The sequence below is a fragment of the Haliotis asinina genome, chromosome 6, assembly GCF_037392515.1.
Source record: "Haliotis asinina isolate JCU_RB_2024 chromosome 6, JCU_Hal_asi_v2, whole genome shotgun sequence".
Classification (NCBI taxonomy): Eukaryota; Metazoa; Mollusca; class Gastropoda; order Lepetellida; family Haliotidae; genus Haliotis; species Haliotis asinina.
In genome coordinates this window covers 30,778,508-30,803,093 of record NC_090285.1, presented here as the reverse complement: position 1 = coordinate 30,803,093, position 24,586 = coordinate 30,778,508, and the positions used below count along the sequence as shown (strand labels likewise).

The 24,586-nt window shown below is 37.6% G+C and overlaps 1 protein-coding gene across 1 annotated transcript in view; it reads right to left on the bottom strand.

Annotated features, from left to right (window-relative positions):
- LOC137288157 (methylosome protein WDR77-like) overlaps nt 1–24,586 on the bottom strand; it is a 42,651-nt gene that overhangs the window by 3,184 nt on the left and 14,881 nt on the right. Inside the window, exons 2-7 of the mRNA XM_067820574.1 lie at nt 19,017–19,202; nt 6,970–7,111; nt 6,790–6,839; nt 4,466–4,591; nt 711–894; nt 336–413 (exon numbers count right to left, since the gene is read on the bottom strand). Coding sequence (XP_067676675.1) covers nt 336–413; nt 711–894; nt 4,466–4,591; nt 6,790–6,839; nt 6,970–7,111; nt 19,017–19,202 — 766 coding nt within the window. The remainder of the gene's footprint in view (nt 1–335; nt 414–710; nt 895–4,465; nt 4,592–6,789; nt 6,840–6,969; nt 7,112–19,016; nt 19,203–24,586) is intronic.

The following is a 24,586-nucleotide window of genomic DNA, read 5'->3' as shown; positions in this document are numbered from 1 at the left end:
CTGTCTAATTTGGACTGGCTTGAGACAGAAACTTCCGAAAAAGAAGGATTACGTCGGGACCATAAGTTCAGTCTGATATATACAGCAATCTAACAAAGACACAGTCCGAGCTGGACAGAGTGCACTGCATATGGAATCTTTTGCCTACAGTCTTGGCAACATCAATTGCTGATCAGTTTTAATTGCTCAAAGGTACAGCTGCTCAAAAGTGTTTTTATGTCTGATTACTGTCCAGCTCTGATAATTCTTTTGTCAAAATATACCCAGAGTTTGCTGAAAGTCAGACAATTTCTTTGAGTTGGTAAAATTTACCTGTCCAGCATTCACATTCTTACCTGCTGGCTATAGAGTCATCATCAACTGCAGCCACCACCGTCCCACAATCCTCGCCCACTGACGCCAGCAAACTTGGTCTTTAAACAAAACAAGGGTAACATGTACCTCCATTGTCTCCAGAACAGAAATGAACTGGTGATTCTCTTGATCGCTTTAATTCATAGGAAGTAGCATTCCTGCCCAGCTTGATTAGTTCACAGGTGTTCCAATGTTCCAGTACTTGCCAAAAGGCATTTGTATCAGCAGGATGTACTTGTAACAATGACTTTGATAATAGCATGAGAGCACTGTTTTAGTGTCTATGGTTAATTCCATCAAAAGACCAAATGGACTGTTCCTGGAGCTCCTCTTACTACCATGTGCATTGTACTTACTTGGCTGGGCAGAACTCTGCACGTTGTACTCTGCGTGTGTGTGGTGTATAAGCTCGGACAGTGTCAGCCACCATCCTGATATCCATCAGCACCATTTGGCCCACCTCACTGCCTATGGCTGCTGTGTGTTGCGAGCCAGGCTGCCAGGAGGAACAGGTCGGGGCACCCTGCAGGCGTGGACACTCTGCAACAGATATACAACCCATACAGCAGGCTGCAAGGCTACAATAATCATAACAGTGGATGTTTGTAAAGGGCCAGCATCCAACCACTGATGCATGCTCACATAAAAACTATTCACAGAAGAAGAGGAATAGTCAACTGTAGGCTATAGTAAACAGGGATGTCTTTTGGGCCTTCTTAGAACAGTCTAAGGTTAGGGTAAGTTTGAGTTACTTCATAGTTTGTCTTTGAAGAGCAACACCTTCCAAATGTGTTCCAGATCATTTTTTCATTTTATTTACTTTCATTTGTAAGGTATGTATGATGTGTGAATGGTGTGAATGTGTTCCCACTGCGTCAGTTATACTAGAATGTTATAGATAGCAACTTCTCTTGTGGTTCCTTCAACAGTCAAGGTCTTGGTAATATGGCCAAACGAAGAGATGTCTTTAACTTCCTGCATTCCAAGAAATTTTCCCTTTACTTCATCCAAGACACACTTTTTACTTTTTGAGAGGAAAAATTATTAGATCCATGTGGGGTCATGATATAAATTATTCTTAATTGTCAGTTAAGCCAGTCTAGAAGTGTGGCTTTTCTTCTGAATAAAAATACTGAATATAAAACCCATTAAGTTTATAAACATGAATCTGGCATCTTTCTTTTCGACAGCTGCCAAATGTCTGCTGCTAATATTGATCGTCCAAACTCTGAATCACCAGATTTGTACAAAATGATCCTAAAAAATTAAAAGAATTTGGTAATGAATCCTGCATTATTGGAGGAAACTTTAACCTTGTTCTCAACCAAGATAAAGACAGGAATGTTTACAAGGCTAGGCTAGAGAACAACTATTAGAGCTTATAGGTGAACTTAACCTTATAGATATGTGGCGTGATAATAACCCTGAATTAAAGCAGTATACAGTCAGGCCGCGTTAATCCAGACCCTGATAATCCGATTCCCACGATACCCAAACAATAACTAGCTGTAACCAATCTTGTTTACTATGTAAACTAATTACCTGTTGATTCATTAATCCGGTGCTTCACTATCTGTATCTGGACGTTAATTAGTGGTAACAGATTAGGTAATTACACACAGTTTTGGTTCATTACTCTGGCGGTACATCAAAAAGGTTTGGATAATCCCCTCACACCGTGAGCCCCATTCAGTGGTAATTGTTAAGTCACACTTCCGAGTTGAACATGTCGTTAGTTTGTGATTTTGATCAATTAGTAGGTCTCATTTTTGGTTAGTCTGAGTAATTCCTGTCATGCTTACTTACTGTATAAAACACCGATTGTGTCAAAATTATTAGATTATAACATGGCTAAGACGGGGTTATTTCATAAATTCGAACCAAATCACACCCTGGCAAACAAGAAAATGGCTGGTACAAAGAAAACAAAAGAAAGAATCACCATCGACTTGTGTGCAAACGCAACTGGATCAGTCAAAATCAAGACGTTTGTCTTCGCAAATTGTAGACGTCCCAGATGTTTTGGAAGAGTCTTTGATCCAGAAATGTATGTCCGATATCGGTTTAACAAGAAAGCATGATGACATCGGATATGTTTAGTGATTGGCTATGATCATTTGACAGACAGATGCGATCACATGGTCTACACGTGATCTTATTTTGCGACAAAGCTGCCAGTCACAAGTGTGCCAATGTCAAACTGACCAACCAAGTTCATTTCTTGGCCCCAGACTCCACATTGCAGTACTTTCAACACCCACTACAAGAAATATCTCGTCAAGCATTTCATCCAGTCTGCTGAAGACGACCAGCCAAAGTCGCTTAATCTCCGAGAAGATTTCTTTCACGGTGAGTTTTGTTACGTGTATGTACAATCTATCCAGACATGATTGTATGCATTGATTGGTTGTTATAAGAATATTCAAGTTGTTATGTCTACAAACTGTAATAAAGTCTTTTGAAACTTGTATACGTTTGTATGTCTTTGTATTGCCATCTCAAATGGAAGTAACTCTACTGTAGTGGTGTTTGTTTGTTTCAGTTGTCCGTACGTTTCACTATCTGAAAGTTCTCGAAAAACAGAAGTGTCCGGATTAAAGCGACCTGACTGTACCTGGCAGAGTATAAAAGCTATAAAACAAGCTAGATTAAACTTTTCCTTCAAGAAAATCTTCACAGAGATGCATCTCAAAACTAAATAAAAAAGAGGCTACAGAACACACCACTTCCTTGTTTTCATTCAAATACTGAAAATACACTAAAGCGAAAGACATACTGCAAGTGCAACAACTCCTTGTTGCAGGACCAGGAATACATTGAGGAAATTAAAAATATTATACTTTCACTAAAAAAGATTATGCTGTTCCAATATAACCTTAAAACCCTCAACATGTTCCTAATCTTGACTTTGAACTCGTAATCAATGACAATCTTTTCTTAGAAACACTTCTGATGACCATAAGAGGAAAGTCAATCGCACATGATTCATTCAAAGAGAAAGATTTAAAATACAAAGAAGAAAAACTAAAAATAGATATTGAAAACTTAGAGAACAACTTTGGAGAAACTATTACAGAATTAGAAATAAAAAACAAAACAACTGCAACTGTTATGACAAAAACAATTAGATAAGATTCTTGGTTACATCCAAAGCCATATGGATTGCCAAACAGGAATGCATCAACAAATATTTTTATAAAAATTATATAAGTAAAACTATGAAGCAAATAGAAACACCTAATAGTAAAATATTAAATAGCTGTGATGAAATCGTTAATGAAGCATTTCTATAGTCTCTGAAGATACTAAATCAAGTTCAGTCATAAATGGTAGAATGTCTCCTTGGACCTATTCATCACTGCTGTAGACAAGATGACCGTTTGTAACCATATATCTTCCTACTATGTTCTGAAATACTAATAAAGGGTGTAGTGGTAAGTAACAGAATACCTGATCGCTCAATATGCTGATGACACAGAATTCATCCTGAATGGCTCTGGGTAATCATTTGAAGGAGTCATTGACACACTAGGTCTGTATGCTCAAATCTCTGGACTTAATATCAACTATGATAAATTAGAAACGATATGGATAGCAAGCTGTAGACGCTGTAATGGTCATTTCAGAGCAGATCTAGACCTGTGTTGGAACCCAGAAAACTTTAAGATCTTGGGGATAATCTTCTCATTTTATACTAAGAAGATGATTAAGCTAAATTATGAAAGTGAGCTATATGAAATTGAAGAAACTATTAAACGATGGATGAAGAGAACAATAACAAACCTCTAGGTAAAATTGCTATTAACAATATCAATATTTTAACCTTACACTGTTTGGTAGCGACTTTCAACACAAGCTTCAAAGTCTATACAGAATACGTTCAGGAAATTGTATAACAGAAACATAACTAGGTTGAAAAATCATTCTCCCCCCAAAAATGTTTGGGAAATATTCAGTCAGATCCTGGAAGTATACCATGTTCAGGACAACTAACGTTGAGGCCAATGATACCATGGTGAACATGAAATCTTAGTCCTTGCTATTTTTATTAGTTATGTCCTCACTGAAAACATTATTTTCACCTAGATTGGTTGAAGTATTCTGATCTTACTGATAATACTGGCTGGTCTAGGTTTCCTCTGATCCCACAGCAGGACTGTTTTATCATGTCCACACGACAGGTACATGTCTGCCTCTGTAGGGTGACAGTCGACTGACCAAACTATATCAGAATGGGCTGAAACAACAACATTGGACATGGGTATATATTGCAACATGCCACATCACCACATAAGTATATATAGGCCAGGAGCATTAGACATGACATTGGAAAAAAATAGTAGAAAGCTGAATTTTTCAGGAAAGCTTCAGAACATCATTGCCATGTGTAAAGTACAAAGTTCTGCAAATTCTACCTTGTCGCATTTTCAAGATGGCCGCCAATTTCAAAATGGCCGCCAAAACCATTAAAATGATTAGACACACATATATTTCGTCAATAATTATGCCATGTGACATATCAAATGAAAAACTCATCTCACGAGGAATCTAAATATATTACTTTTAACACCACACATACATAAGACAATGAAAAATGCCATAGTAACAACAAATTTGATGTTTGTGCTTTTAGTCAAACTTATTAAAATGTCCACTATGGTTGACTTATTACATTTTCAGCAGTTATTGATGAACAGAATTTCTATCCTCTCAAGATAGATGCTTTTATCTTTTTCTTGAAAAAAAATACTATATTGAGAGGAGATGGTTACCAGTCATATTTGAAATGATAGAACAGAGTAGATGGTGTCGGGCCTTGATGGGTCCTGGTTGGCAAATGGAAAAATCTTAATTTTGCTTCTTTCGTTGTCTCTTGTGTCAGCTGACTGCATAAATCCACTCAATGATGGATGTTGTGAGAGTGGAATATCACATGTAGATTCCTCGTGAGATGAGTTTTCTTTTGATATGTCACATGGCATAATTATTGACGGAACATATGTGTGTCTAATCATTTTAATGGTTTTGGCGGCCATCTTGAAATTGGCAGCCATTTTGAAAATGCCAAAATGCATGATATCAATAAATTTAGATTCCTCATGAGATGAGCTTTTATTTGATACATCACATGACATAATTATTGACAAAATATCTGTGTGTATAATCATTTTAATGATTTTGGTGGCCATCTTGAAAATGCGACAAGGTAGAATTTGCAGAACTTTGTACTTTACACATGGCAATGATGTTCTGAAGCTTTCCTGAAAAATTCAGCTTTTTCTACTATTTTTTTCCAATGTTACCTACTGTTTGTGTCTAATGCTCCTGGCCTAATATATACGGTATACGTTCCGTTAAGTCTCCACTATACCCTGGACACATCTACGGGTCAGCCTGATAATTCTATTGCCTCCCTTTGCTGGGTCCTCATTCTCACAGTAGCCAATCAGCTAGGCTGCCGTTATAACTGAACTTGCCAGTGTCAACAAAGGTAGCAGTTGCAACTGTGGTTTTCCTCGCCATGTGACTCACGATTTGGGGAAACCATACAGACAAATTTATAGGTCCGAAACTTTTTAAATATATATACAAGAACCCAATCTACCTCTTTCAGAGAACCTATGCATGGTTTGTTTGCCAAGTTTAATCGGTTAGATAATTTAAAAAGCGAAAGTGAGTTGTGATTGGTTCGCTAAACTTCCCAGCATAGGCACCTGATTGGATAAAAAGCCAGCCAAGGGAGGTAATAAATTTATCGGGCTGAGCTGGGTATAGTGGAGACTTTTTGGAACGTATATCCTGGAGATATCGAGGATGCATGAACCTACACACTGCACATGCGTTATGAGCGCAGCACAGAACAGGTGTTGAAACCACTTTTTCCCCCAGCGCTGGGGGAAAATTAGTGAATCAATTTCATCACATTTTTATATCAAGTTTTCATGTTGATTTGGCATTTTTTATGAGTTGTTTTGGTAAGTGCATACCTAAAGGTGTCAGAATCTGCAAAGTTGTGTTTTACATTGCATGTTACCTTTAGCAAGAACAAATTACAACTGAAAAGGTAAATATATCTTGTCTAGTAATGTTTCATTGGTAATTTGACATCTTCACTGACAAAGTTGTTTTCTCTTGTTCTTTCACACAAAACAATATGTCGTTTTCTTACTGGCCACCAGAAAAAGAGTTTGACAACAGTGTAGCCAATAGATAAGCCGACCCCCTTCTACAGGCTGCTTTTTTTAAATCTTAAAAATTCGTCTGAGCAACATCTTAAAGGCTGATCTGATACTATAGACCTTGGTCGCACAAAGACCATGGAGACCTCATCACTGCTCGCAGCTATATTCTGGTAATGTTACTACTATGAAATACATGTATTCAAGATGAGTAAATTAAGTAAACATTACATCAAATATCAAATAGGGTACATACCTCTATATGTGTGTATTGAAGAGAGATTGCTTAGATCCCAAACTTTTATTCTGTCAAAAAGAAAATGAAAAACTCTTTCAGATCATGTAGATAATATTCTCATACAAACCAAAGATTGTACTGCTATCTGAGAAATCTATTATTACAGTTGGAGTAGAGGAAAATGTCCTCCCCGCTCACCTGTTGTCATAGCTGGCAGATATAACTGTCTTGCCATCAGCCGACACGCTGATAGAACTGACAATGTTGTCATGCTCTATCGCACACTGAGACAGCACAAATGTGTGGAAGTCATCAACTAGCCCCCACACTGCCACACCCCCTGAAACAACAAACCAGTATATTAAATCAGGGTACCTTCACAGCTTTCAAATTAACTCTTGAATACAGACACAAGCCATCAATCAACTAAATTCACCAACACAAAGGTTACCTTGACCACTAAAATAACTCACCTGCTGTGTGATGTGGTACTTTGGTAGTTTAGAAACAGGTGTCAGGTGTCTGTATCATTCCTAACAAAATGAACAATGTTTTACAAATGCATAAACAATAGCCTTAGCATACCAACAATCTGCTGCAAGTGGTTTGTGACGGGAGGGAAGGGCAGGGGAGCAGGTATGACCAGCTTGTGTGCTTGTATTAGTCCAGAATCACTTTGGTTTTTAAGCACCAGACCTGTTTGACCTCAATGCACCGCACGTTACTAAAGGCTTGTCACTTCGCGTCGTCACCTTGATATGACTTTCGTAGCAGGATTACACGACTTTTATACTGCCACTTGCGGATTGTGATGGATGTACATGGTATTTTATCAGAGTCACGTGGACCAATCAAAACTCGACATTCTTGTATGAGGATAGATAATACTGCATGTTCAACCTCCCTGTACTGACACTGAGCTGACTGGTCCTTGATTCATGCCCTTAAAGAACACATATATATTAAGGGGTGCAAATGCATAAATCACTCATTGACATCGTTATAAATGAAACCCCGTCATTAAAACTGCTCATTTCGATCTTCAATTAACTTAAATCGACCTTTTTGACAACAGTGCACAATTCACAGCCAGAAACGAAATAGTAGGTATAGATGTGAAGGTCTATGCAGAATTCATCTACATTTCAGGGGGTGAACTATTTCGTTTACAGGTTTATGCAAACCTGACAATGCGACAGCTGTTGTGAAAAATGAAAGCTATATGTCCTGACAATCTACTATCATACTATCATTTAGTTTTGTCTCCTGCTTTGCCTAGTTTCCGAGTTACAACCCTTGGGAGTGAGTGAGTTAAAATTTAATGTCACATCGGCAATATTTCAGCCATATCGTGACGGGAACGGAACATTAAAATGGAATATATGAGTATTATAACAATCAGTCGATGAAGGACAGTAAAACAACTAGAACATCACAGAAATGAATGTAAAACTAGTAGCTATGCCTAAAACAATTTATCTATAGAGGACAATACAATATAAAACCGGGCTATAGATTGCCAACAACTGAAGGTAGATCACCATACTAGGGACCATGGGGACTTACAGTACTTTTGCTACCTGCATGGACCCTAGCTGGATTTACATCAATTTCGGAAATCTAGCCATACAATAAAAAAACAACACTTATACTACGATTAAAAACGTGGAAATTTAGAATTTACTTTGAATGTTTGTGGACTTACGTACCCTCTCAGGAGGACAATAATTTTAAAATACTTCAACCCCCTTTGAGGGTACAGCCACCAACAATTCAAGTTACTAATTCAAACTACCAGTCATTAAAATACATCTATTTACAGAAACATATTATTCAAAATTCAACCAAAAAATCAATTTCTTTTAAAAAACCTATAATTAAATGAGAATTAACGCTGGTAAAAAGATCCTTAATTGTTTTAACTGTAAAATACTTATCCCTTGTGATGGAGAATTCAACACAGTCAAGCAGAATATGTTTGACCGTGAGTCTCTCATCACAAGGGATACAAAATGGAGGATCTTCACCTTTTAACAGGTACGCATGAGTGTATCTAGTGTGGCCAACACGACATCGTCGCAAAATAACCTCTTCAAATCTGGACTGACAACCCAAGTGGGTATAACCAATGTAAGGTTTTGTCTCATGTAATTTATTGATACCCACTTGGGTGTCCCACTTCTTTTGCATCAGATCACGGATATAAGATCTAATGGTGGCTTTGTATCACTATAAGGAATAAGAAGTGGTGTCACAGATTTGTTGAGTGCTGCTTTAGCAGCAAGGTCAGCCAGTGTGTTACCGGAAATGCCTACATGGCTGGGTAACCAACAAAAGCCGATGTCGTATTGGCCAGTAGCAAGATCATTATACAATTCAATAATTTCTATTAAAAGTGGATGTTTGCAAGAAATATTTTTAATAGCCTGAAGGCAAGAAAGAGAATCGGAATAGATTATATATTGTTTACGTTTCGGGTGTCTTTGAATATATTTCAGAGCTGTTAATATGGCGTTAGCTTCAGCTGTAAAAATAGAACTATTATCTGGTAATCTAGAAGATATTGTTCTGGATCCAATGACAGTGGCACAAGCCACTGGGCCACCGTCCTTGGACCCATCTGTAAATAAGGGTTTGTAATTGCTATATTTATGCTTTAATTGATGATATTCTTGTTTATATTGTAAGTCATTTGTTTCTGATTTTTTTAAAAATGTTAATGTTAGGTCAACTTCTGGCCTAACCAACTGCCAAGGAGGAGAAGAAAGAAGACGGGAAGGTGATATACTTTCCAGCTCAATACCGGCAGAAGAAATAAATGGTTTAATTCTGTGCCCAAGAGGTGGAACAAGAGAAGACTTTTTGTTATACAAATCCTCATAAAGGGGATTGAACACACAGTTATAGGCAGGGTTAGATTCATTAGAATATAATTTAGTAATGTATTGTAAAGACAATTTTATACGACGTTGAGTAAGAGATGGTTCATCGGCCTCAACGTAGAGACTATCAATAGGTGAAGTTCTGAAAGACCCAAGGCAAAGTCTTAAGCCTTGATGGTGGACAGAATCAAGAAGTTTAAGGTTGCTGTTGCAGGCTCCACCATATACGATGGAACCATAATCGAGTTTCGAACGTATGAGTGATCGATACAGGTGTAAGAGGGTTGCTTGATCCCCTCCCCACTTTGAGTTGGAAACAACTTTCAACAAGTCAAGAGCCTTCAAGCATTTAGTTTTAAGGGACATGATATGAGGCAGAAATGTTAAATGGGAGTCAAATATTAGGCCCAAGAACTTGGCCTCCTTTACAACTTTGATAGGAGTGCCATCTAGAGATAGTTCAGGGTCCTTATGTGGTTTATATTTTCTGCAAAAATGTATACAGTTAGTTTTGGATTTAGAAAATTTAAAGCCGTTTTCAAGACACCATTTATTTATTTTGTTTAAACACAACTGCAGTTGTCGTTCAATAGTATGCATATTTTTCCCATGACAAGAAATATTAAAATCATCCACAAATAACGATCCATCAATTGAATCGTTTAAAACTTTTGATAAACTGTTTATCTTTATGCTAAAAAGTGTGACAGGACAAAATACTGCCTTGTGGAACACCCTGATCCTGATTGTAATGATCAGACAGGGTAGAACCCACTTGAACTTGAAACTGTCTGTCCTTTAAAAAATTTGCTATAAATTGAGGTAAACGACCTCGCAAGCCGTAGTCATGTAGGTCTCTTAAAATACCATATTTCCAGGTTGTGTCATATGCTTTTTCTAGATCAAAAAAGATAGACACAGCATGTTGTTTATTAATTAGTGCATTTTTAACAAATGATTCTAAACGCACTAAGTGATCGACAGTACTTCTGTTTTTACGGAAACCACACTGTATATCAGTTATAAGGTTATTTGTTTCCAAGTACCAAACTAGTCGATTATTTATCATGCGTTCCATGGTCTTGCAAACACAGCTAGTTAATGAAATCAGACGATAATTGGATGGATCCGTATGATCACGTCCAGGTTTAGGTATGGGTACTACTATGGCGTCACGCCATGAGGGAGGAAAGTTACCCGATGTCAAAATATCATCAAAAATATTGAGAAGAGTTTCTAGGCAGGATTCTGGTAAGTGCTTCAGGAGTTGATAATGTATGTTATCAGCTCCAGTAGCAGTGTCATGAGCTTGATCAAGAGCAGTATGGAGTTCATGAATAGAAAACATTTCATTATAATCTTCCCCATTATCAGAATTGAAATTAATAGTTTTCTTTTCTTCTTGTTTTTGATATTGCTGGAATTTTGGTACATAATTGGAAGAGGAAGAGTGTTTAGCAAGGGTTTCACCTAGTTTATTAGCAATATCTGATTTATCAGTAAGCAATTGATCTCCATGTTTGAGATGATGGACAGTAGATTTAGTACCTTTACCTTTGATTTTCTGGACCATGTTCCATACCTTGGACATGGGTGTCCGAGAATTTATTTTGGATACATAATTTTGCCAAGATTGGCGTTTGTTTTGTTTAAAAGTATGCCGCGCTTTAGCATTTAAAATTTTAAATTTATTTAAATTATGTACCATAGGATGGCGACGGAAATAATGTTCTGCCTTTTTTCTTGCCTTCCTAGCTTGTTTGCACTCATCGTTGAACCATTGTTGAACTACAGAGGAATTTGGTATACACTCATCAGCTATGGAATTCAGTTCATCAGTAAAACATTTAATAGCATCAGGAACGTCAATAAAAGTTCGGGTTTAAGTTTTTCAGCACACAGTGTTTCATATAAAGTCCAGTTAGCCTTTGTAAAATTCCGCCTTGATGATGGAGGAACATCAGATGGAGTTACAGCTTTTAATATAGTAGGAAAATGGTCACTTCCACAGAGGTCATTGTGGACTGACCATTCGAATTCATTTAATAATTCTGAATTTGTAAGTGACAAGTCGAGAGCAGAATAAGTCCCTGTACCAGGGTGTAAATATGTGTTGGAACCATCATTATAAATACATAAATCATTGTCAAAAGTCCTCCAACAATTTACACTTTTGTTTGTATTTACACTACCCCAGAGTGGGTTGTGGCCATTTAAATCTCCCATTATAATACAGGGCTTCGGGAGCTGATCATATAGAGCTTGAAGATCGGTTTTGGCAAAAGCCGAAGATGGTGAAATATAAAGAGAGCATAGCGTAAACGCTACATGTAAAATCATTCTCACTGCAACAGCCTGCATATTAGTATTAAGTGAAACAGGGCTTTGAATAACGTTTTGTTTGACTAGAATGGATGATCCTCCAGTGGCCCTATCACCCAGAGGTGAAAAACAATGATACGCATTAAAATGACGAAGGTCAAATGCATCTGTTTGTTTTAAATATGTCTCTTGGAGACATAACGCTGAAGGTGTGAAATCTTGCACTAATAGTCCTCAAACCTCTGCAGTTCCATTGTACAATATTATTGGAATAAACTATCTTTTGGGGGGATTTTTGGGGGATCTACCCCGCACTCTTTTGGAGGGCGACAAGCTATGTGCCCTAGAATGGACGTTTTCAGAAACGTCCATATCTTCAAGAGACCCATATTTATTAAACAATTGAATTTTATTTTGTGACCCCTTAGGAGCTCTGCCACTTTGTTGTTTTGAAGCATCAGACTTAGGTTTGGGTTTAGTTTTAACAATTTGTTGTCTATCAGCTGTTGAATGAGACTCAGAGCGTGACTGTGAAGATGACTTATGATCAGAGGACTTTGATGTAGTAGGAAGTGATTCCTCAGTCTGGGATGATATAGCAGGGTATAAAACCTGTGGGGAGTCGGATATGACCCAAGTCAAGGTACTTTGGCATCCTGTGGAGGATTTTGTTATTTTAGAGCTGGATTCAGATGATGATTTTGCTACTGTAGCATAACTTTCTAGAAGGTCAGATCTCTTCACCAGTTTCTTTGCCTCAGAAAAAGAGATATTTTGGGTGAACTTTATTTTGTTAATCGCCATTTGCTCTTTCCATATTGGACACTGTTTTGATGAAGATGAATGGTCGCCAGAGCAGTTAGTGCATTTTTTAAAGTCACTGTCACAATCTTCTGTTGTGTGTGTCTTCTCACCACAGTGAGCACACACAACAGACAATGTGCAGGTAGATACACCGTGTCCATATTTCTGACATTTAAAACACCTGAGCGGGTTGGGGATGTAGGTTTCAACTTGGATATTGCAGTAACCCACCTTTACTGATTTGGGAGCATTCGGCAATGAAAAAGAAAACAGATAGGTATTTGTTTGGATTGTTTCATTGTTTTTTCGGGTGGAAAAGCGCTTCACATACAGCACACCTTGATCCTTCATTTCGCATGCTATATCAAGCTCGGACATGTCAGCAAACAACCGATCACGATCTCTGACGATACCTTTGCTTGTGTTCAAGGTCTTGTGAGCAGAGACCGTGACCGGAATGCCCACAAAAGATTCAATGTTCATCAGATTGGTTGTCTGCTGTTTCTTGCCACACTCTATTAGCAATGCACCAGAACGCAAGCGTCTAATGTTCTTGACATCCCCAGCAATACCTTGAATGCCCTTAGATACTGCGAAAGGGTTCAACTTCAATGGTGTCTTGTCCGGAGTCTCAATAACGAGGAAACGTGGCCAATACTCAATCGATAGAGACGGTCTATGAGAAGTATCAACGGGATCAATTTCAAGTGGACGTTTGTTTTTTTTGGGGGGTATTTCCTAAGCCATGATTGGTGTCATATGGTTCATCATCCGAGCTCCCCACCCACCACGGAGTATCACAAGGACAATGCTAAAGCAAGCGGGCCTCCAGCTTGCAGCACCAAGGATACCCGGATGATATACTCCAGCAGAAGAATTAAGAGATTAATAATTCTACCAGATTGGCCCATGAGCCACCACCTTCTGGCATTGGACTCTAGGCAAATTACAGAACAACATACTTCAAATTCAAAATGTTTTAGATTATAAAGCCAAGTCCAAATTTACAACGATTCCAAATTATATATGTGCATTGATAAATATAATAATGCCCCATGCATAGGGCTTGGCATGACCAGCCGATTGGTCGAACCGGGCCTATTCGACCACCCGTCTAGGCGAAGTCAGGGCCAAAGTGGTGTATTGAGCAACAGGAATACGGTTGCAAGCTCCTATTGCTCTCAACCACCAGGATCCCCTCCTCCGCCGACACAGGGCTGCAACCCACGGCAAACGGGTTGGTGGACCAAATATCCCCCCGGGTCCACTACGGGGATGTCGGCGAGCTCTTGGCGTTACCCAGCACCCACCACGAGGAGGTGGCTCGCCACGGGTGCCTTACAACCCTTGTTTTCATAGACGATTCTGTCAAAATTACTTGATGTCGCTAGGTTGTAATACGTGTTAGATGGTATAATTGTCATCATTCACTTGATGCTCAGTTAAGGAATTTATAACAGGTATAATTGGTGGTAACGCCACTTAGATTACTCGACAAAGCTTCCCATTTGTCATTTCTTGTGTCTGGATCGATCAAAGGATTAACCGATAACACTCTGATTGATTAATTACTTTTATGCAGATTTAAATGGGGGATTTGTCAAAAGGTAGTGTTTATGTAATGTACCTTCACTAATCTATACTGAATACACTCTGTCGTGTCTGTGTCTATGTAAAACAACACCCTTCTTTCAAAAGATTAACTGCCAATACATTGATTGATTGCTCATTAATGGCTAACTAAACTACTTTTTTAAAAGAATGACGCACATTATGCAACTAGTTGACTGGTGTGCTATCTTAGGTGACCAATGAGACAGCAATGTGAAAAACCTGAAACGATACATCACGTTTTCGTATATTAGACTGCTAAAAGACATGTCACTTGGGAAAGCTGTAGATGAATTATATATCACTCGTTTTTTGTGGCTATTGATGGATACATTCCTTGAACAAGGTAATAGCCTGACATTGCTCCTTTAACTTTAATTACAATATTTTCATTTGTTTTTATTAAGTTGTTGTAGCTCTCAACAGAATCATTGTTTTCATCATTTAGTGTAATGATGCAGACGACATACACTAGGGCGTGTGTGCGAATTATGATTCATATAGGAAAACTATAATATATTACATTCCTGTTTTACATTTGCAAATCGCTTCTTTTTATTACATTTCAAAATGCATACACGTGTGATAATAAAGTAATTAGGATTATGAGACCAAATATAAAGATGTATACAGACAAGTGTCTACATACTGGTGAGTGAATGTTACAAACCAAGTAAATTTAGCAAGTGAAGAAATGTTTCGCGTAGTATTTTCCCTTCGACCACGACCTCACTTACGTTATGTTACAGGTTGTGTCATGCAAACTCCTTTTTTAACTACTAGTGGAAAGTAGTTGTGATTTTCTAACTTCGTGAAAACAAACCATAATCTCATTAATTCAAATGGACTTTAGTCCCTAACTTCACCTTCCTGTCTGAGGATAAATGCTATTTCTGTATTTTATTGATGGACAATAGGATTCTGCATGACATTGCTTATAACATAACGATTTCACTCTTGGAAGCAAAGCAGGGGTCGATCTAATATTAGCATTACAATATATATAACAAGCGTGGTATGGGTGAACCATCCAATTTAGTATGTACCACAGGCTTCCACAACGCTCGCTTCGCACTCACAAACAGCCAATTTAAGCACAAACTATTGGGTCCAGTGGAAATCTGTGCATAGTGACACCATCACCCGACCCCAAGGAGCAATTGACTGCAACACAACAATTCGTCAGGTCATATCCCCCCCAGCCATCACGTTTGAAAGGACAAATAATCTGAGAGTTACTCATTGTTTTTTAAGTTTGAATTGTTTCCATGGAATTCGTGAAAATTATAAATGCCATATATCTATAACCCTTAAGCAAAGCAAAGTCACAATTTCAAGATCTGTCTCATATATCTGCCAAGTTGAAAGATATGAAATGGTTTTCGAGTTGTGCTCTGGGAACAAGCCCATCCCTCCATTTTGAGACTAAGTCCAAAATGTTTCCATGGAAACCAAGAAAATAATATATCACAAAAATTTTTAAAAACCAAAAGGCACCACTCTCGGTTCTGCCACACATATCTAGAAAGTTTTACTAACAGATGTTAAGAAGTTTTTGAGTTCTGCTCTGGGAATGAAACATACCTTTCATTTTCAGACTAGGTCCAAAACGTTTCCATGGAAACCAAGAAAATAATAAACCACAAGATCCTGTACATAGCAAAAGGCACCACTATAGGTTCAGATTGATATATCTACCAAGTTTTGAAGAAAAATATTGAATGGTTTTGAGTTCTGCTCCGGAAATGAAGCCCATCCCTCAATATTGAATGGTTTTGAGTTCTGCTCCGGAATTGAAGCCCATCCCTCCATTTTGAGACTATGTCCGAAACGATTCCATGGAAACCAAGAAAATAATAAATCACAAAAACCTGTACATAGCAAAAGGCACCACTTCAGCTTCTGACTGATATATCTACCACGTTTTGTAGAAAAATATTGAACGGCTTTTGAGTTCTGCTCCGGAAACGAAACACACCTCTCACTTTTGAGACTATGTCTGAAATCTTTCCATCGAAACCGAGAAAATAATAAAACACAAAAACCTGTACATAACAAAAGGCACCACTTTAGGTTCTGATTGATATATCTAAGTTTTGCAGATAAATATTGAATGGTTTGAGAGTTCTGCTTCGGAAACGAAGCCCATCCCACCATAAGACTATCACCAAAATGTTCCATGGAAAATCTGTAAATAGCAAATGGCACACCCATAGGCTGAGATTACTATATCTATCAAGTTTGGTCTAAAAATATTGAACAGTTTCTGAGTTATGCTCCGGAAACAAAATGATTACGGACAGACAAGGCGTCGACTATATATCCCCCACATTACATCCCGGGGGGATAAAAATGGTGAGCTTGCTACACATTTTCTATACAACTAACTGAACATCATTCCTGCAGGGCTCTGGTGACAGAGTTACGTAACCTGTCTGTGGTTTCGTTTGCAGGGCAAGAGAAAAGCAGATGGCTTTCTAGCAACTTCTAAGAGCTTGGCATTAATTAACCACAAGTTTTCTTTTTCCAAAAATGGTGTTCTCTTTATGATTAAGCGGAAATCTTTCATATGCAGTGGTAAAAATAGTACCAAAAAATTGAGTTTATTCGTTGTTTAATGTAGAGAACCAGGCAACAAGAAGTACAATATTTTAATGTTCTTCAGTTTGTACAGCTCAGGATTCAGACATTCTGCTCATCCACAAGCTGCTTTATTCACATGATCAGGGCAGCAGTAGTTACTTCCAAATGCCGTCCACAACTGCTGCTCTCATCAAAACGGTCTATTACATGACCAGTGTAGACTGGTGCCCCATACCCACACAAACTGAGGACACTGTGTTACTTCAGGAAACTGCTTTGTACAGGATATAACACAGCCGGAAGACAGGAAGCATCACATTGCTGCTTCAACACAAGAAGCATCATTTCTTCAAGACAGGTTTATATAAATTAATGCTCTGAGAGATGCTGGTTGACAATGTATGTACAACACTATCTACAGAAAATCCTGTATCTCAGCTTCACAGCAGCCAACACAGCTCTCTCTGGTGGAACCTGATAGGCTAGGTGTGGCTGCTGGAAAAGAATATGTACATGTCTTCATCAAGGGGTGAGGGTTACAAGTTTCCTCATCATGTACTTCTCATCTCCGGACATATGAACCAAGTTGAAGGAACATAATTGTCAACTTACAGGATGTTGTTGGAGAGATCATAGCAGCCACATACAATAGCAGCACTGCTTTGGGTTGTAGGTGCGGTTGTTTCATCACTTTGCTTACAATGTGTCCAAAGGTCCACTAGTGTGTATTTAAATCTTAACTCACACACAGGGATTTACAGGAAGCATAAAACAATACGCTGACAACTGACGAAACAAAGTAGATTAGCACAGGGATACAGAAAGTCGAAATACTTTCACTAAACATAAGTTATTACTGAGTCTGCCACTCGCCGGGTTATGATATCATTTGCAGTGTAATTACTGTGATGATCATGATGCACAATACAATAACAGTAACTGAACTAACTGAAACAACATTATAACATTAATGATAATATTCAAGTCTCTGGGATCCCCATTTTCTAGTCCAGGACCCCTGAAAATTAAGAGTATGAGTCCCAGGGACCCTCAAATACTGGACTCAAGGTAATCCCTGCACAAACTTTGTTGTTATGACTATGTGCCAGTGACATGGAACGGAAAGAGATAGATTATCTCCCTTCATTCCAATATAACAGGATTTGGGATAGTACCATAAATATTTCTTCAGTTGCAATGTTTTCGTATTTGAAAACCAAATTATGTGCCAATAACGTTACAAGGTAATCTATCCTTGCAGCATCTATTTTAAATCCTCAATTCTTCTCCAGAAGAAACTGTTAACAAATATGTATACACTTTTAAGATGCTCTGGTGAAAGATCAAAGATGCCAACAGTACTTTATCCAATGATAATATGAACTCTTTGCATTATGTCACAATGTGTTGGTGTCACTATGCCATTTTAGTCTGCCCCCTCGTAATTGAATGCTTTTGCTGTGTGTCACAATGTAACCAACATCATGATGCATGTCAGTTTTCATCACCTCATACAGCCTCACACAATAACCTACTCCATTGCATCCCATTTCTTGGCTTGCAGTTGCGTCACTTAGCTAACATCACTAGTGGAAACATTACGTTTATGTTTTTGGACGGATAAAATGTCTCATAGTTTGACTCACAATTTTAGGGGGCATGGTAATGTTTGCAATGTTTACATTCCCACAATGCCATCGTTGAATGATGCTTGACCACTCAGCTTCTGCTGGAGGTGTTGATCTAACATTACATTGGTATGTTCACATTGCCTCATATCGTTTACGTGGTTACGTTGATCCCAGGTCTAACGAAGATATTTAATCCGAACATAAACATCACCAAACTGTTTATCATTTGTTTTTATGGTGACCTTCGTCTTAACAAAGGGAGCAGACAACAAAAGAACAGCGCATCAGTATTTATGCATTTCATAATACTGCCATATGACTGAAATATTGCCACTAAAACAAACAAAAAGAAGCAAATAACAGTTCCCATCTTACATCTGACATGTTCACACAGACATGTGTAAAGGTTCACCTGTATCAAGCCCCACTACAACGGTTGCTGCATCTGCCCATGTGGCATCTTGCAGCCCTGCCTCCAGCTGCACGCCGGCTGTGCACTTCTCTACATCGGGTGCCAAAGCTGGATTGGAGTAAAACCAGAGGGAGCCCAACCAGTACCTCCCACTGAGACTGGAAGCTCCAAGCAGTAGACCACCATCTGAAACATTACAATCCACATAAACAGTTGATTGTTACTGTGTACAAACTCACTGCATGTCAATATACTCTTCTCCTGTTGTAGTTTTGAGCAAGATGAAAGATTTTGGCCAAACTGTATTATCAGTAGTTTGAATTTAGAAGGGAGTTAACTCAAGGTAAAGACTGGAGATCGGCAGATTAGTTTCGTATTTGAAAAGGCATGATACCGAGCAAGCGATAAACTGTGTGGTCCATTATTCAATCCACATTAAAAAAAAATGAGTAAAACTACAAATCCTAACATATAAAAATATCTGTTGACTGTAGTCCCGCGAAAGAACAAAAAACAGCCTCATCAACTGTCGGAGTCAAAGTAGAAAGAAATGTGGGACCACTTTCTAATATATCTGTTGAGCAATTTTTTGGGTGGGCACATTTTCTTAAAAACAAACTGAGCAAATATACTCTGCTTAACATTCAAAAATTACAATTGAAAAACATTAATAATTGGGAAAAAATGAATGCAACTTTTACAATAGTGATGACTTTATTTATTCATTCAAAACAAAAAGTCGCAGCATATCATTTTAACTAAACCTCTGTAATGCCTAGAGCAACTATCACTCAGCAAGTGACATCAGTAGCAATTACCTATTTATTTCATTTTTCTCAGTGAAAACAATCAGTAATTGTCATGGAAGTTTTATAGCAATTCTGTTTCACTTACTGTAAAATCATTATTATTCGCGGGGGTTTAATTTTCGCACATTTCACGCAAAAAAATTATCCGCGAAAATAAAACCTCCGCAAATAATTATGATAAATTGTGAAATTAATTTGAATGAGTAAGTGAGGTTAGTTTCACAATGCTTTAAGCTATTTTCAGCAAAATCAAGACAAGGGACATTGTACCCACATGGGAATCAAACACGGGTCTTCAGCGTGATGAGCAAATGCTTTAACCACTAGCCTACCAATCCATCCCCCATAAAATTTGAAAACAAGAATTAATCTTCTTACTGTCTGTTGTGATTATCTGTCATTATTATGAAATGATGATTTTGCTGTTGAACTCGTCAAGTACATATTAGGTGATTATGACCCTTATTACTCACCCGTTGAAGATACTTCAGTGTAATATTTTTACAGAAATATTACACTTGTGTAATACTACTAATACCGCCTGACGTATGACGTCAAAATGATTCAAAGTTTTGATTTCACAATGTTAAAGTTGCTGTCGCAATTCTACTAGACCATGCAAGTGAGAGTCCTCACACTGTAGGCAATTTTGCTGCAGTTTCTGCCAATTTATGTTGAGTGAATGAGTTTAGTTTCACGCCGCACTCAGCAATATTACAGCTATATGGTGGCGGTCTGTAAATAATCGAATCTGGACCAGACAATCCAGTGATCAACAACATGAGCATCGATCTGGGAACCGATGACATGTGTCAACCAAGTCAGCGAGCCTGACCATCTGATCCTGTTAGTCGCCTCTTACGACAAGCTGAGTCGCCTTTTATGGCAAGCATGGGTTGCTGAAGGCCTATTCTACCCCGGGACCTTCACGGGTCGCCAATGTGTGTTGATGAGTAATAAACAGAATACTACACTAGCTTCCGTGAAATACCAGTTTTATTAAACTCGTTAAAGATTTTCGCTTGTTTGATACCAACTCATTCATTCATTTAATTAAAATGGTATTATACGGAAGGTCGTTTAGTATCCTCTACTTATCAAAGGTCAAAATCTCAACCATTGGTGTCATTGATATCATGAGAACTGTTCCACAAAGGAATGTACTCATGAATATTAATGACTCCACAACCAACTTTTGCAGCCCAAGTACCGCTGTCATTGACTACATTAATATATTGCAGCTATTTCATGCATCTTGTACCAGTAAGTGACCCCTTTATAATACATATTTCATCAGATATTAGTGATTCCTTGTCAAGGTTTCAAATGGTGCATGGTTTTGAATGTGGGCCCACATCTGCATGTCCGATGTAGAGAGAGTGAGAAAGAGAGCAACTTCCCCTGAACCACAGATAATGTAGATTCATATGATTTTTGAAGCTACAAATGGCATTTATGTGAGTGGATGGTGATGAGTTGAAGTCTAATATTTTAATCTGTGCTGAAGTTTGAAAGACTTGAAAACATGAAAAAATAATTCGGGACTAACATTGAACTGCAAGCTCTAATGGTTTTCCTCACTGATCACAGAGGCAGTTGATTGTTAACTTTATATCTGTTAATAATTGATAAATATTGGAGAACTTCTGAGCAAATAAGCATATGACTACCAAAGAAAACAAGAATATTTCCCATGTTGAGTCTGGAGAGTGGTCGCACATTTATCATGCTTATGCATGGATTGCCTTGTGGACATTTAATATTGTCAAAACACAGTAACAATAACAGTCTCTTTCCTTAATGCCTTAGAGTAGGATTAATCTGGGATTTGTGTAGTTATAACTTACACCTTTGTCAATAGTATGTCTGTGACGCGAGTTTCGTTACTTCTGACTGGAGTCTTTCTCTAAGAACAGTAAGATATTACTGATTACAATGAAACAAATAATTTCTTTTTATATTTTATTATTTTCTGAATCCTAATATATCACTTGTAGTGTAAACAATCTTCCGTATGAATGACTTTTCGTAATTAAAACAGCATATGTATGCTGTTACAACTTTCATTTTGATAACGGTATATTCAGAGGTTTTAGAAATACTGACTGGGTTTAAGTTGCTTAGAACACTTAGTTGCATGCATTGCTGAAGGCACTTGGACATATCAGTAGCTGTGTAGGAGTAGTAGGATTGTTATTTGTTGGAGCAAGGGCTTACTCGTCCTTCTCATGGGCCAATATCTGTAGTCATAATAACCTAACGTGAACACAAGACATACATTCTACAGTCATGGTAATATATTTAGCATAGTTTCTATATTGTCATGGTATGAGATACCAGTGTCATCACTAAATTGTTTTCCAGTTTTCACTATACGTTCATAGTTGGAAAAACTCTGATTCTTAGTACTTTACAGAGGTGAATTTAAAAATCGATACAATACAAACAGGAATGTAAAACTGTGTGTAAATATTGTTAACAGCATAACAATCAACAGCTGCAATAATCAAGTTATTGAAACTCATGACAACTGCTAAAACACTGGCAACAAATCCCTGAAGTGGAAACAGTCCCAACTGGCACTCCCTAATCCTGCTGCTTATATGTTGATAACAATTATCATAGTCTCAATGACAACAGCCTTGTTTGTTTCTTTGTTTAAACTGAAAGAAGTATCTCTTCATTATCTGTATAAACTCAGATTGGTACTGTTTCTAAACGTTGGCTTTACATGGGTAGTTCAAATTCACAATTGTTATATGAAGGCAATATAAATGTTCAAAGAAATTCTATTAAATAATCTTAATCATGAGTGATGTTTTCTACAATTGATTGAATCATTTTTTAAAACAGCTCACTTTATGCCTAATATGAAGAGAGTCTTGGTTCTCATCATCACAAAGTAAATTCCACATGTTAAAAAAAACAAACCTATTTTGAAAACTATGCCATGTCTCTAACACACAAACTGTCAGTGAAACATTTCAAACTATGAACAAGAACCAACACTGCATGCAGTTACTTCCCTTTCTTGGCTGAGAGAGTTGGTGGCAAGACTTACATGAAAATTATTGGATGATGTCTTGAATAAAAGTATTAAGATGTGGGGAATCGAATCCTGAGTCAAGCAAACATGACCACTAGGCCCACCACCGACCCATATTCCAGCATAGGACTAAATATCAACTTCTTTATTGTATATGGCACACACAAAAGTAACCTCAACATAAGAATATTCCTTGCCCCTTCATCATCTATACAGATATACAGGAAATATGTACCAGTAATGTATATGGAGTGGAGTTACTTTAAGCATAAGTATAGAATAAACAGGGGATTATGAGATCAAAGAGAACATTTTTAAAGATCACATATACTCTAGGGGTTCAAATGCATAAATAACTCGTTGACATCGTTATAAATGAATCCCCGTCATTAAAACTGCTAATTTTGATTGTTAATTACCTTAAATCGAGATTTTTGACAACAGTGCACAATTCACAGCCGCAAACGAAATTTCAACCAATCAGAGCAGCACATCTCTGTGACGTAATAGTAGGTATAGATAAGAGGGTCTGACGATTCTGTCAAAATCATTTGGTGTCGCTAGGTTGTAATACGTGTTAGATGGTATAAACCTACACGTTATTTGTCATCATTCAGTTGATGCTCAGTTAAGGAATTTATAACAGGTATAATTGGTGGTAACGCCACTTAGATTACCCGACAAAGGTCACTATTTCTCATTTCTTGTGTCTGGATCGATCAAAGGATTAACTGATAACACGCTGATTGATTAATTACTTTTATGCAGATTTAAATGGGGATTTGTCAAAAAGTAGAGTTTATGCAATGTACATTTACTAATCTATACTGAATACACTCTGTCGTGTCTGTGTCTTACTATGTAAAAACAACCCTTCTTACAAAGGATTAACCGCCAATATATTGATTAATTTAGGTAGCCAATAATGAGCAATCACTTTTTTAAAAAGAATGACACACATTATGCAATTAGTCGCCAGGTGTGCTATCTTGGGTGACTAATGAGACTGTACAGCAATGTGAAACACTTGAAACGGATGATGCCATCCACCTGATGAAGGGGCAAGGAATAGCCCAGAAACGTTGTGAAAACAATAAAGAAGAAGTTGACATCCATAACATTTTGTTGTATATTAGAACACCGACTTCTAAATGCCTCTCAAAAACCTTGTATATTAGACTGTTAAAAGACATCACTTGGGAAATCTGCAGATGAATTATATATCACTCGTTTTTGTGGCTATTGATGGATACATTCCTTGAACAAGGTAAAAGCCTGACATTGCTCCTATAACTTTAATTTGTTTTAATTCTAATATTTGCATTTTGTTTTTATTAAGTTGTCATAGCTTTCAACAAGAATTATTGTTTTCGCCGTAAAGTGTAATGATACAGGCGACATACACTAGGGCGTGCGTGCGAATTATGATTATAGGCAAACCATAAAATATTACATTCCTGTTTCACATTCGCAAATCGCTTCTTTTTATTAAGTTTCAAAATGCATACAAGTATGATAATAAAGTAATTAGGATTATGAGACCAAGTATAAAGACGTATATTGACAAGTGTCTACATACTGGTGAGTGAATGTTACAAACCAAGTAAATTTAGCAAGTGAAGAAATGTATCGCATAGTATTTTGACTTCGACCCCAACCTCGCTTTTGTTATAGGTTGTGTCATGCAAACTCCTTTTGGTCATGATTCAAATAAA